This window comes from Suricata suricatta, chromosome 9 (assembly GCF_006229205.1).
Source record: "Suricata suricatta isolate VVHF042 chromosome 9, meerkat_22Aug2017_6uvM2_HiC, whole genome shotgun sequence".
Taxonomy (NCBI): Eukaryota; Metazoa; Chordata; class Mammalia; order Carnivora; family Herpestidae; genus Suricata; species Suricata suricatta.
The window spans coordinates 2618574-2633617 of NC_043708.1; the positions used below are offsets into that span (position 1 = coordinate 2618574).

Genomic DNA, 15044 nt, shown 5'->3' on the forward strand with positions numbered 1-15044 from the left:
GACCTGAGCCGAAACCAAGAGTCAGACACTCAAGTCAACCGAGCCACCCAGGTGCCCTGTAACTGGTGAAACTTTAATGTAAAACTGTGGATAAGAGGAATACATCAATGTTGTATTCTTGATTTCAATAAACGTACTGTGGTTATGTGAGTGCCCGTTCTTGTTCTGGGGAAACAGGCGCTGAAGTTTACACGCACAGAAACGGGCAGGATATCTACACACCAGTCTCAAATGATACATACTCTATGTACACAGAGGGGGAGGGGGAGAGAGAGAGGGGAGCATACAAATGATAAAACAAATGGGCAAATTTTAAACACTTAGTCTGGGCGACAGGCACATATAAGAGGAGTTCTTGGCACTGCTACTGTCACTTTTCTCTAAGTGTGAAATGACAGCAACGTAATTTTTACAAAAGAAAGACTTAAGAGGTATGTATACTAAATGTAATGTGTGGTCCTGGGCTGAAAAACCTTTATTTGTGGTAGTGATCACATGAATGCACACATGGGATAAAACAGCGCAGAGCCAACCCGCCCCCCCCCCCCACACTCACGCTAGTGCATCTGGAACTGGGGGAATCCCAATGAGCTCTGTCAATGCCAATTTCCTGATAGTGATACAGTGCTATAGTTATGCAAAATATTACCACTGAGGAAAACTGGGTGAAGGGTACATGAGACCTCCATGCACATTTTCTGCAACTTCCTGTGAATCTAGATTTCAATTAAAAAGTTAAATATAAATTAAATAATAAAAAGATCCTTATGACTCAAGAAACTATAAAGAATATTTATGAATCTGTCAAAGAACAGACTATATTCAAATGTAAATTTTTAACATATAAAAATGTAGTTTTACTTCCCAGAACAGTATCATAGAACATGTATCATAGAAAAAATACAGAAGATATGATATTTGGAATTTGCTTTAAAATAATGCAGTCAGGTAGGTGTGGCTCAGCGAGCGTCTGGCTTTGGCCTGCGTCGCCATCCTGGGGTTCGTGAGTTCGAGCCCCACATCGAGTTTGCTGCTGTCAGTGCAGAGCCCACTTCGGATCCTCTGCTCTCCACGCTCTGCCCCTCCGCTGCTCGCTCACACTCTCTCTCAAAAATAAATGAAGAATTTTTTTTTTTAAATACAGTAAGGACGACAGAATCGCTGAAGTGAGACCAGCCACGTGCTGACCAGCAGCAAAGCTGGATGACGGAGGTGGAAGCTCATGATACCATTCTCTCTATTTCTGTGTAAGTGTGAAAGTTTTCATAATTAAAAAAGTATGATTTCTTTTGGACTACACATTTATTTATATGTGTATATTTGCAAAGAAAGCAATTCAAAAAGACAGTCATCAAACTATGAAACGTGGTTGTTACAGGGTTTGGGGTGGTATTTAGGTGATAACTATCTTAATTTCTAACTTTTCATCAATAATTATATATTACTTGTGACTTCTTAAATAGAAAAAGAAAAACACACAGGCCAAAAAAACCACTAAAACTTTCAAAATTTTAAGTAGTTTAAATTAAAGCATGTCATGGCCTAGCACAGGGTCACAGAAAAATATGTGCCTTTGTGAACAATAAAATTCACCATAAAAGAAATTTTACTGTTACATGAAGTAAATGCATGAAGGGGATGATATATCACCAACAGGTGAGGATGTATTTTGAACTAGGCAAATCGAAAGTTCCGTGCCAGTGAGGACTGCTGAAGTATGTTATTAATGTTTCTGCGGCACCAATGAGGTCACTCAGTGAGATGAGGAAGGACAAGAAAATTCTTTAAAGGAGCCAAGCATTCAGAGGACAAATAAGCAGGCCATGGCTTATTTCACTCTTTACCTCAGCGGTAGAAGGGCTCACTGTGTGCTCCTAATTTGCTACAGTAGCAAACAAAGTAACTTTTCCCAGAGTCTTCTTTGGGAAATTCAACCTGTTCCAATTTTATCTCCTAATTTTTCCCCTATCTAACGTAGGGGAAATTGTGTCTCCATCTTTCTCACAAGAACTGAACTGAGAATTCATCATCAATCCCAAACTCTTGTAGAGATTCTAGGAAAACCCAATCCTAAATTATCCTCAATCCAGAAGAAATCGCTAAAAGAGTAACCCAGTGGAATTTGCTTTTCTGCATTCAGTAATATTTTAACACTTAAAAGCTAAAATCTCTGAAGCCTGAAATAAAACTGTTAGGCTCAATAGGGACAGTATTGTATTCTTAGTCTCAAAGGGGACGGCACTGTATTTTAAATGTAGGTTAGCAGGCCAACCAGCTTGGAACCCATTAAGAAGCCCCACACTGAGGGCAGAAATCAACCATAACCCAAAAGTTAACATTTGGCAACAATTGCACTTTTGCTTCACTCCATTTGTCATTCATTATCTCATGTGATCAAATACATAACTTAAAATGTACAACTATTAAGGGCACCTGGATGGCTGAGTCGGTTAAGCTTCAGACAAGCTCAGGTCATGGTCTCACGGTTCATGCATTTGAGCCCCTTGTCCGGCTCTGTGCTGACAGCTCCAAGCCTGGAGCCTGCTTCAGATTCTGTGTCTCCCTTTCTCTCTGCCCCTCCCTAGTTTGCACTCTCTCTCATTCTCAAAAATAAACATTAAATTTTTAAAAATTTTAGTTAGGGGCGCCTGGGTGGCTCAGTCGGTTAAGCGTCTGGCTTCAGCTCAGGTCATGATCTCACAGTTCGTGGGTTCGAGCCCCGCATCAGGCTCTGCACTGACCGCTAGTTCAGAGCCTGGAACCTGCTTCCAATTCTGTGTCTCCCTCTCTCTCCGACCCTCCCTTGCTCACACCGTCTCTCACTGTCTCCCAAAAATAAAAAACACAAAAAATAAATTTAAAAATATAAAAAATCTTAATTAAAATATTATTGAATCAGAGGACAGAGCTAAAAGTGGAGCTTTTTAAAAAGCCACATTTGCTCTCAAGACGCTGCAACTTAAGGGGCGCCTGGGGGGCTCAGTTGGTTAAGCGACCGGCTTCAGCTCAGGTCATGATCTCACAGTTTGGGAATTTTAGCCCCAAGTCAGGTTCTATGCTGACAGCTCAGAGCCTGAGGCCTAGTTCAGATTCATTCTCTCTCTCGCTCTCTCTCTCTCTCTCACTCTCAAAAATATAAATACATATTAAAATTTTTTTTTAGTAAGTTAAAAGATGTTGCAACTTAAAACCAAAGATGTAAACTACCTAAAATCATAAATCAATCCACACAGCAGCTGTACTTGGAGCTCCGGTCCTATTGGCTGTACGTGGAAAGCACAGAGTAACCTACCCCAACGCCCTCACTTCTGTCTCCTCTCCTTTTGCCTGTGGCATTCCTGCTTCTACATCAAACAGTAACTAGCTGTCAGCACTTGAAATTCTATTATTTATAACACACAGTATCGAAATGCAGAAAACTCCGCAAAACTCATTAAGCTTTGCATAAACCCAATAAGGCTCATTTAGCTGGTGCAAAAGTCACAGGTAAGTTCAAACCACTGCCAGCCTTCTCTTGGCTAAGAGAGGAGTCGCTTGCTTCTTGACAATTCAGAGTTTCCAAGCTGGCTGTGTCCTGAGCAACTAAGGTCAAAGCCCACTCCCACAGCTCTTTGCAAACCTCCTGAGTGCTGCCGGGAAAGTCCTCCGTCTGCAGCAGACTCTAACGCCCGCTGGTGACGCTGGCTAGCAGGGACGCACGCCAGCGCGGAAGGGGTGGCGGGGACAGGCAGGAGCTCTAAGTGAGGCTGGAGGTGCTGAGAGCCTAAGAAATGCTGCCGCAGCTCAGCCTGACGGTGCGTGTGGTCACCATGAGGGCGGAGACTCCGAACGCCAGCAGGTCCCATAAGCAGCACCTGTGGCTACAAAGCAAAAGACAGTCTCTAGGGTGGTCTGGAAAGAACTCTGATCTCTCTTCCGCATAGAGTACTTCGACCACGTATGTCTTTACATTTAGAGACACAGAACACCCATTTCCAAGTGTCTTATGTCCACAGCAAGTCCAAGCGCTTGGACTGTTCTGACAAAGTCCTTGGACCTCAAGCCATATGCATGAAGGTCAGGCAGCAAGAAACCACGGCCGACTCAGGGCCCCAGAGGAGGGAGAGCATGGCAAGCACAGAGGGCCTGCCAGGGCCTGTCCCAGGGCAAGACGAGGCTGGGAACAGCACTATGAGGCCAGTGTTCAAGCCCAGCAGTGTCCCAGGCCAGAAGGCCACCTGCTGTCACTGCAAGACACGTTCTGCCTGAGTCCCTGGCAAGCAACTCAATTATTTAACATTTTTAAACGACCTGAATTATTTCTGTGTGAACTCACATGCCAATCCCATCCTCCACATATGCCCTAACCCAGAAAAACAAAAACACGGAATAGTCTACCATTTCAAAGCACAGAGTAAAACACTGCAGAGAAGAAATCTGGTTGAAAACCTACATTACATTCTGAAGAGCAGTTAACAGCACAGACTGTGGAGCCAGGACACTGGGTCAGACCAGCTTCTGCGTCCCCAGCTCCGTGAGCTCAGACAGGTCACTTGCCTTTCCACAGTACGGTTTTCCCAAAATGGAAAAATAAGGGTAACAAATGAGTTCCACCGCACACAGAAGGCTAAGGAGTTAAAATGTGTAAGTGGCTAGAGTAGTGGCAACACAAAGTACTTGTGTAAATACAAGCTAAGTAACTACGATTTACATCTGCTACATGCAATCAAACCGACAGATACAGTGAGTTAGCATGGAAACAAGCAGTCGATTCCTCATAGACTTTTTTTTGCTTATTTTTATTTTTTCGTTTTATTTTTCAGAGAGAGGCAGAGCATGAGCAGGAAAGGGACAGAGAGAGAGACACAGACACAGAGTCTGAAGCAGGCTCCAGGCTCCAAGCTGTCGGCACAGCGTCCAATGTGGGGCTCAAAGTCATGAACCCGGAGATCATGGCCTGAGCCGAAACCAAGAGTTGGCTGCTCCACTGACTGAGCCCCCAGGGGCCCCTGATTCCTCACAGGCATCGTAAAGATAAAGGTATTTTTCTATTTAGTTGCCTGCCCAAAAATGTGCATCAGTGACGGGGGTGAGACGCGGAGGAGGTCAGAGGGAGAAAAAGAGCACAGAGAACCTGAGTGGCAAGCCCGCTCCCTTCACCAGAGGGACAACTGGCCCTGGGTCAAGAAGTGCTCACTGTGCTGACCCCTGTTCACTTGCCTAACGTGGCTGGAACGAGGGGTTTTTCAGTCATTAAGATTTTACTAAAATTCAGTGTAACATAATTTATGAAAGTTGTAAAAACAAAATAAGCTCAGAGGCCAGAACCGTGTGGTGTGACAACTCACGCCTCACTGGAGGCAAAGGTCCATCCCCGAGACAAACCACAGGTGGCCCGTGACAAGGTGACAGTCCGGCGAGGTGGCGTGTAGAGCTTGGACATGACAGGAAAGCCCCTCTCGCCTCCCGTTCTCTGGCAGACAGTCAGTGAATGACTATTAGAAAAAGGAAATAAAACAGTCCATGTTTTCCTTAAAAAAAAAAAAAAAAAAAGCCGACAGGCTGTTGTTCAGCAGATTAAGAATACCATGAGTGGGGTGCCTGACTGGCTCCGCTGGTGGGTTGTGGGACTCTTAATCTTGCAGTCATGAGTTCAAGCCCCAAGCTGGGGAGAGAGATTGCTTAAAAATAAAAATCTTTAAAAAAAAAAAGGAGGGAAGCGCAAAAGTGTGGGTATTACAAGCCTTCGTCACGTGACCAGACGACAGCCGCACGGTCACACGCACTCCTTGGGGAAAAGGACTTGGATGGAAGGCAGTGCCATGCGAGGACGACACTGGCAGACCCGCTGTGCCGCGTACCCACCGTGTGGCCTTGGCCAAGTCGCCTCGGTCCTCAGAGCCCCCTTCTCATCTCAACGAGGAGCTCCACTGCCTATTTTGCGACGCACGCGGGGACGAGACACCGTGCGGAAGCACCTCGCTGAGTGGCGGCTCGGACGACACACGAGTCCCCCGGCGGCCACGACTGCAGTGAGCCCTGACTGAGGCTCTGCGGTGGGGAGGGCCTCGAGCCCGAGCCCACGGCGCAGCGGCTAACTCAGGAGAGAGCCATTGCTCTAAGGGAGAGACGAGGGGGGCCTGACGGTTTTTGTAAATGTGAGAAGCCCGATACCTAGGCAACGGTACAACTGAGCAGACAGACATGGGCATCACAGAGCGGGGGCATCACGGTGTCAGCTCGGCCCATTAGTGTCTCGGTGGGCGAGTCCCATCACAAGAACTGACGGATTTTGAAGAAGCCATTCACAGGCTAACTTTCCTCCTAGGCTCAGCTTGTATGTGATGGTTGAAGTAAAATGAGCCATGAATCCTGGGGAAGTTAGCCACATGGTGAAAATGACAACTGCAAGCAGGGGTGGGACAGTAGGTAAGGCCAGGCTAAGTGCATGGAAATGGAAAGAAAAGAGCAAACACAGTGAAGGCCTATTGCTGACTGTGACACAGGAGACCCTGAAGCTCTATCGCACCGGCCAGGACCTTCAGAACTCACACACAAGACAGCGGCCCACACAAAGGGCCTCCCAGCTAAGAGAATCAGGCCCCACGAGGGCCTACTATTCATTATCCTGGGGTTACCAGGCATTCATCAGGGGACCTAAGAGACGCGAACATAATTCACTCAAATAAGAAAGGAAACCCTGTATTTCCTCAGTTACTGAACACACTCCCTACGTAAAGTGCGTAATGTTAATTAGCTCTCACTGAATCTATTACTATCTAGTCAATTTTTACTTACTAGCTGAAAACTCTAAAATACTTGTTTTAAAACAATGCTCATGAATAGACTGTACTTCAGTCAATATTTTTAGGTCAACAGTGATAAGATAAAGAGAAATATAACTTAAAATAAAAAAATACACAGGACATCATGGCCCACTGGTCTACATCACTCAAAGTTCAGAGAAAACTGCTGACAGATTATTTTCCATAAAAGACAGAAGAGATGAGGTAATCCTAAGATTGTTCTGGGGCGGCGTTGGGGGGGGGGGAAGAGTTGGAAACCCTATTCCATATCTTATACCAGAAAAGATTTCAGCAATATCAAAGATATACCAAATATAAACAATGAAGCCTCAGAAATACAAGAAGAAACTATGAGCGTCTTTAAAAATAAAATTAGGGGGCGCCTGTGTGGCTCAGTTGGTTAAGCCTCCGACTTTGGCTGAGGTCATATCTCGCATTCATGGATTTCAGCCCCGTGTCTGACTCTGTGCTGACAGCTCAGAGCCTGCAGTCTGCTTCATATTCTGTGTCTCCCTCTCTCTCTCTCTCTTCCCCTCCCTCTCTCATGCTCTGTCTCTGTCTCAAAAATAAATAAAACATTAAAAAAAAATTTTTAATAAAATTAAGAGGGTTAACTGTGACCCAAAACCCATAGCCATAAGATAACAGGCTCGTATGTTTGTCTATGAAAACAAAAATAATTCTACCTAGGAAAAACCACCATGAGCGAAAGTCAGAACACATCTGACAAATGGAACCAAATGCTGACACTCCAACCACAGATTAAGGGCTAATTTACATAAAAGGACCAAAATCCTAGCTGGAAAATGGATTTGGGTCACAGACAACTCACAGAAAAGGTATACACTTGACACTATTGTAGCATTATATGCAAACTATATTTCAATTAAAAGATAAAAGTATCTAAATAAAAGATACAAGTTATCTATGCAGGAAAAAATACATCTTACATGTGTGAAGTGATGCTTAGCTCACATTACAAGAAACAGCAAACTACAGTGTTACACTGGTTTTCGTCCGTCAAACTGGCGAAGATCAAATAGGAGCGCACTAAGCCAGATAGTAACGGAACAGCTTGCGGAAAGCAGTGTGACGGCATCTATCAAAATGACAAACCCACGCGTCCTCTGACCCATCGAGTCCACTCGGGGGTTTACCCCTCACGTGTACTAGCAACACGGCAAGACGGTACGGGACACGGTATTTATTGCGCATAGCCTATAACAGCTAAATCTGGAAACAACTTCAATGTCCATCAAAGGGGGAAGTGCTGTATGTTTGTACAATGGGGTATTGTGCAGCTTCTGGCAAAATAAAGCAGCTCTTCACACACCGACAAAGAATAATCTTCAAAATGCATTTTATAGAAGAAACAAAACAAAGGTACAAAACTGTGCTGATACTAAAATTGACATTTTTAAAATAAGGGAGGAATAGAATGTGTCTGTGATTCTTTGTGCAGAGCCACGGGTCATCTCTGGAAATACACGGGACCTTCACAACCGTTACTTCTGAGGAGGCAACAGGGCGGCCAGGGGCCAGTTAGGAGAGACTTTTCACTGTAGGCCCCTTGAATTTTGAATCATGTGAATACTGAATTTTATTTTATTCTGTTTTATTTTATATTTTATTTTATTTTTGAGAAAGGCTGCAACTGAGCGAGGGGCAGGGGGAGAGGGAGAGAGAGAGTCCCACGAGGGGCAGAGAGAGAGAGAGAGACACAGAGAGAGAGAGAGGAGCAGGACTCACCCAAATTGAGGCATGAGCTTCCCTGAAGCGGGGCATGAACTCACCCAAAGCAGGGCAGGAGCACGCCCGACGAGGGACTCGAACTCATGAACCATGAGATCATGACCTGAGCCCAGTCAGATGCTTAACCGTAACTGACTGAGCCACCCAGGCATCCAGTATTTCATTTGGTTTTAAGTAGGCTTCATGCCCAGTGCATGACTCGAAATCATGACCCTGAGGATCAAGACCTGAGCCAAGATCAAGAGTCAGACACTCAACTGAGCCACGTAGGCGCCCCTGAATTACCTATTTTAAAAATAAAATATGCCTAGGCCTTTGCTGGCTCAGTGGATAGAACATGTGACTATCTTTTTTTTACTGTTTATTTTGAGAGAGTGCACGCACCCACAAGTAGGGGAGGGGCAAAGAGAGGGAGACCGAGGATCTGAAGAAGGCGCTGGGCTGACAACTGACAGCAGAGAGCCCAACACAAGGCTCAGACTCGCAAACCACAACATCATGACCTGAGCTGAAGTCAGATGCTTAACCAGCTGAGCCACCCAGACGCCCAAAACATGTGCCTCTTGATCTCAGGGTCATGAGTTAAAGCCCTACACTGGGCATGGAGCCTACTTCAAAATAAATAGAGAAATAAAAATAACAAAATATACACCTATGAAAAGTCATATTACCTACGTCCTAAAGGAAGCTCTTCAAACTAAGTTACGTGCAGTAATGAACCTCTTTCACTATGCACTCAAAGGTCACCGGGTTCTGTCCGCCACGCACTGTCAGGCGCTAGAGTCCCAGCAATAAAGACAGTAAGTCCCTCCTCTTGTGGGCTTCAGACGGGGCAGCCAGCCAGCAAGCACTCCGGGAGCGTCAGAGACCGGTAAGGACGGGGAAGGGGGCGGAGACCGAGGGTCCCGGATGACTGCAGCACACTTGCACCTGCGTTTCCGGGCAGGGCCACAGAAGCTTCTCTGACAGGCTCTGTTGGGGCAGAGATGGGAAGAAGGGGAGAGTCAGCCCTGTGGCTGGCCCAGAAACGATTCTGGTCAGACAGAGTATGTGTGAGGACCGAGGGTCTCCGGGCTCCTCTTCAAGGAACAGAATGGAAGGAGTAAGGGAGAGTGAGGCAGCAAACCACCCTAGGCGCTTGGGAGAGGGGAGGCACCAGATCCTAATAATGAAAAAGCAATAGAAACCATCCAGTCCTGGAAAAATATCATCTGACCTATACTTGTTTAAACAGCGTCCTGGCGGGGCGCCTGGGTGGCTCAGTCAGTTAAACGTCCGGCTTCGACTCAGGTCATGATCCCACGGCTGGTGGGTTGGAGCCCCACATCGGGCTCTGTGCCGACAGCTCAGAGCCTGGAGCCTGCTTCAGATTCTGTCTCCCTCTCTCTCTGACCCTCCCCTGCTCACACTGTCTTTCTCTGTCTCTCAAAAAATAAATAAAAAAACATTAAAAAAACAAAATAAAATAAAAAAATTTTAAACAGCATCCTGGCTGCCATCGGACGAGCAGGAGAGAGGCTGGCAGGAGCAGGGAGCCCACGGAGAAACCACCCGGTGGTAACCCAAGTGAGGAGTGGTGCTTCCTTATACTGGGGAGGGAGGCAAGGGGGGGAAGGGGGAAGTGATCAGATTCTGCAATTATCCTAAGGCCAGAAGCCTTCACTGAAGGTCTGGAAGTACACGGAGAAAAAGAAAGAAGTCATGGTGACTCCAATCAGGCCCCGGGCAATTGCACACGGACCCGTCACACCTTCATCCACAGCTCACCTGCTCTCAAACAGGTTATAAACACCAGCAACAAAAGCGTGTTTGTCTGCAAACCAAGTTGGGGAGCTGCGGGAGGTGTTAAAGTTGACAAAGAATCCATACCTGGGTTCCTTCTCTAAATACTTAATGAGCATCCACCCCCACAGGGACCTAAATGATGCTTAAAATATGTGAGGAAGCACCAAAAATGGACTGGCAGGAAAAAACAACAAAATACTAACCGCAGCTGGATATGGGACTTTTTTTCTTCTTCGAATTTCCTACCATAAACATCCCCTACTTTGAACTGTAGGAGAATAACTTTCCTTTTCAGCGCTGCCAATGGAAGACCAACTCCCACAGGGCAAGCTTATTAGTTTGATTAGCAATCTTTTCTTCCATGAAAACTTGTAAAACTGAACAGATTTCCCCATTCTCTCTCATGCTCCATCGGCTGGCAGTGCTAAGGGAAGGCGTGTGGGGAAAACACATCTGGGAGAAGGGGGGGTAGGAACAAGGGAGAAACGGGGTACACACCCCAGCTGGTGTTCTTTCCATCCAGTAGCTCACAAAACACAGATGAGACAAATCAGAGATTAATTCGTTTAAAACATTTAACCAAATACCAACCAAGTACAAGACAATACGCTTAACAATATTAATGTTCCCACTGTCAAGAAACAAACGACAGTCACTTACACATTTCTCCATTCATTCGGATACTCAGAGTGCCGATGATGTAGCAAAAGCCCAAGCCAGCAGTGAATCGGGAGCAAATCAGCCCTCCTCACCTGGCATTCCGATTCTCGGGGCGGGAAGAGGGAGGCCACTAAATTTCAAATTCAAGTTACTGTATTATGACCAAGACAGGTGCTAGAGAGGTGAGCCGGTGGGCAATAAGAGGAGACACGCCTTAGGCTAGGGGTCAGGGCAAGATGCCTGGACACAAAGACACAGGAGCCATGATGTGCAGGAGCAGGAATGACACAGGTGAGGGGACGGGGGGGGGGGGGGGGGGGGGGGGGGGGGGGGGGGGGGGGGGGGGGGGGGGGGGGGGGGGGGGGTAGAGGGCCCCCACTCCACACTCCAGGGACCAGCACAGAGGCATCTGCAGCAAGAGGGTACGGAAGCCTGGTTACAGAAACGAAAAGGAAAGCCGTGCATCAGAAAGACGCGGGGAAGGGGAAGGAATGGAAGGAAAGGAGGGGGGCGGGGATCAGGGCCCAGCGGGCCACGCCCACCATTCCGTTCTCAATACTGGACGCACCGCAAACCACTGAAAGATCTTCTTAGGCTGGAGTGACGACCAGATTCACTTTTTATCTATTGTTTTATATGCTTTATTTGTTTTAATGTTTACTTATTTTGAGAGAGAGAGAGAGAGAGAGAGAGAGAGAGTGTGTGTGTGTGTGTGTGTGTGTGTGTGAGTGTGAGTGAGAGAGCGAGCAAGAGAGCAGGGGAGGGCAGAGAGAGAACAAAAATCCCAAACAGGCTCTGTGTGATGGCTCTGTGTGACATCGGGCTCAACTCACAAACCATGAGTCGGACACTTAACCGACTGAGCCATCGAGGTGCCCCCAGATTCACTTTTTAAAGATCACACTGGCTCCTGTGTAGAGAATAAGGTAGAGGGGAGCATGGGCACAGCAAGACCAGTCAGACTGCCTGGTGCTCAGGGGGGCACGCCAGGGCAATGAAGATGTAGTTTGGGGGTAAAATCAGTCAGGACACAGGGGCGCCCAGCTGGCTCAGTCGGAAGAACGTGTGACTCTTGATCTCTAGGGTTGTGAATTTGAGCCCCATGTTGGATATAAAGATTCCAGGGGGGAGAGCGAGTGTGAAATAAACTAAAAAAAAAAAAAAAAAAATCATCTGGGGCACCTGGGCAGCTCAGCTGGTTAAGCATCCAACTTCAGCTCAGGCCATGATCTCAGGGTTCATGGGTTCGAGCCCTGCATGAGGCTCTGTGCTGACAATGTGGAGCTTGCCTAGGATTCTCTCTCTCTTCCTCCCCCTCTGCCCCTCCCCTGCTCACACTTTCCCTCTCCCTCCCCCCTCTCAAAAATAAACTTAAAAAAAATCAACTGAGATTCCTGACAGAGGGAAAGTAGGTAGGGGAGAGAGGGAGGCAGAGAAGAAAGTGCCAAAGACAATAATGAAATAGAAAACATTTAAAAGGACCAAAAGGACATATCAAAAAAAAAAAAAAAAACCCCAGAACTACGTAAGTTGAAACTGTCTTGACATTCCATGCAAATACTAACAAAACTAAACTGATTTTCCTAACCCCAAAACAGAATTTTGGGCAAAGTTAGACATGATCAAGAGTACAATATGCCAACACAAAGGACGATCTACAAAGATTAACAATTCTGAATTTTAAAAAGCAAACAGTGATAAAGAAACTGCCAAGTCCAGAATCGGAGATACTTACCACATCAGAATTTGGTAGTCAAAAAAAAGTTGTAGGGGCACCTGGGTGGCTTAGCAGTTATGTGTCTGACTTTGACTCAGGTCATGATCTCGCAGTTCACAAGTTCGAGCCCCACATCGGGCTCTGTGCTGACAGCTCAGAGCCTGGAGCCTACTTTGGATTGTGTGTCTCCCTCTCTCCCTGCCCCACCCCCCACCTTGCTTGTGTTCTGTCTGTCTCTCTCTCTCAAAAATGAATCAACCTTAAAAAAAAGTTAAAAGAAGAAGAAGAAGAAGATGTGGGGTCTGGAGCTGACAGTGACAGAAACAGAGCTCTGCCAGAGCACACCCCTGCCCCAACAACTGGATTCCTGCCTAAGGGAACACCCACTACGTTAATTACTGCAATGCAGACTTTTTCCTTTGGGGAAGGGAGAGAAAAGGCATAAACAATTTTAGAAAACAGAGAGACTTAGGATGGGAGTGAGAAAAGAAAAGTGAACAGGGCCCAGTTCAAGACGAGGTGGGGTAGAAGGCAATGAAGTAGTGACTGGCCAGAGAGGTAGAAAATCGAGTTCAAAGTATGAGGACACCTGGGCAGCTCAGTTGGTTGGGTGTCTGACTTGATTTTGGCTCAGGTCATGATCTCACTGTTTGTGGGACTGAGTCCATTAGGCTCTGTGCTGACAGCACATAGCCTGCTTGGGATTCTCATTCTCTCTCTCTCTCTCTCTCTCTCTCTGCCCCTCCCCTGCTCATGCTCAAGCACTCTCTAAATAAATAAATAAATAAACTTTTTTAAAAGTTTCTTTAAGGGGCACCTGGGTGGCTTAGTTGGTTAAGCGTCTGACTTCGGCTCAGGTCATGATCTCACAGTCCATGGGTTCAAGCCCCACGTCGGGCTCTGTGCTGACAGCTGGGAGCCTGGAGCTTCTTCAGATTCTGTGTCTCCTTCTCTCTCTGCCCCTCCCCTGCTCACTCTCTGTCTCTCTGTCTCAAAATAAAATAAAGACATAAAAATTTTTTAAGTTTCTTTAAAAGAAATAGTAAAAAAAAAAATTAATACACGAAGTGTCAGACCCAGGGGTGTGTCAAATAAGAGATGCTGACGAGCTGTGTCCACGCTGCTGCCGAGGCAAGGAGCCTTCGAGCCGCACGGCGCCCAGGGTTTGGCAGCGGGAAGCTGAGTAGCCAGTATCCCGGAGAAATCAGAAAAGTGGGAGCCAAGGTCACCCTGGAGCAGAAGGACAAATGTTTCTAACTGAATCCGTAATTTAGGAGCTGAGCCCATTCGGCTCCGGCTAAGACCCAGAGCACCGCTGCGGAAGCCCGGGCCGCGGGCAGGCAAGAGGAGGCCGCCGCGGGGGGACACGCGGGGGGACACGGAGGCCAAGGTGCCCCGGGCGCCGCGCAGCGGCCGCGGACCCGGAGGACGGCAGAGCCGGAGCCCAAGGCAGGCTGAGGGGCAGGGACGGAAGTCTCCGACGAGCAGAGGTGGCCGTGCGGCACAGAGACAAGCAGAGGCTTTGAAGGGACGCCAGGAGGAGCGGCAAATGGACCTGCACTTGGAGTCCAGCGGTCGGGACCCCCCCCCCAGCTCCACCTGCGCCCCGCTTCCTGAGCAAGCGAGGCAGGTCCTGGGCGGGAGCCCCGCCGCCTCCCAGCGGCCGGCGCTGTCCTGCCCTCGTCCGCTGCTCCGGGCACAGCTGCTCCCAGATCCGGAGCAAAGAAAAGCACCACGTGAGGACTCACAACTCCCACGATGAAGTGGGAAGGAGGAAGAGGGCCTGGAAGGGACAGTGCGAGCAGTTCTATTCGGGACCCCAGGGCAAGGGCCGTCCAAACCGTCTGCTCCAGATGCTCCAGACCCGAGCCCCAGCCTCCGCCTGGAGGCCCAGAAGAGCAGCTCAAGGTCCGAGGCTGGGACTGACTCCTGCGGGTCTCTGACAAAAGCAAAGGGAGCCGGCAACACGGCCTCCGTGAGCGCTGGGGGCTACAGCGGCCATATTTGGCTTGTGACAGGGATTTAAAAGATCATCTAATTTACTCAAGTAAATCTTTAGAGGGCTATAATCTCAACAAATTCGTTCACTTAAAATCAACACAATGTGCCTATTATGTACACACACTGTACATAATAGATATGGATAAACAGGATGGCTTCTGCCCTCAAGACTTCACCATCTAGCGGGGGAGGCCGAGATCCAAACAAAAATTTCGAACTGTATGAAAAAGTGGAAGGACTTTCACAGCAGTCAAACAGCAAGAGCAAAGGAAAGAGAGGTTTCTTATTATTCTTAATGTATTTATCTTGAGGGGGGGGAGAGTGTGTGAGGGAGGGGCGGAGAG

At 47.4% G+C, this 15044-nt stretch overlaps 1 protein-coding gene across 8 annotated transcripts in view; it reads right to left on the bottom strand.

Moving 5' to 3' along the window:
* The window catches only part of WDR20 (WD repeat domain 20), a 63107-nt gene that overhangs the window by 32849 nt on the left and 15214 nt on the right, over positions 1–15044 (bottom strand). Inside the window, exon 2 of one of the 8 annotated variants that reach the window (XM_029950829.1) lies at positions 9178–9509. The exons of 6 other annotated variants lie outside the window; for them this stretch is intronic. In XM_029950829.1, the coding sequence (XP_029806689.1) occupies positions 9399–9509 (111 nt within the window). In that variant the 3' untranslated portion in view covers positions 9178–9398. Of the gene's footprint in view, positions 1–9177; positions 9510–13661; positions 13686–15044 lie in introns of those variants that run through there. One more of the 8 variants, XM_029950831.1, reaches the window with a different exon arrangement.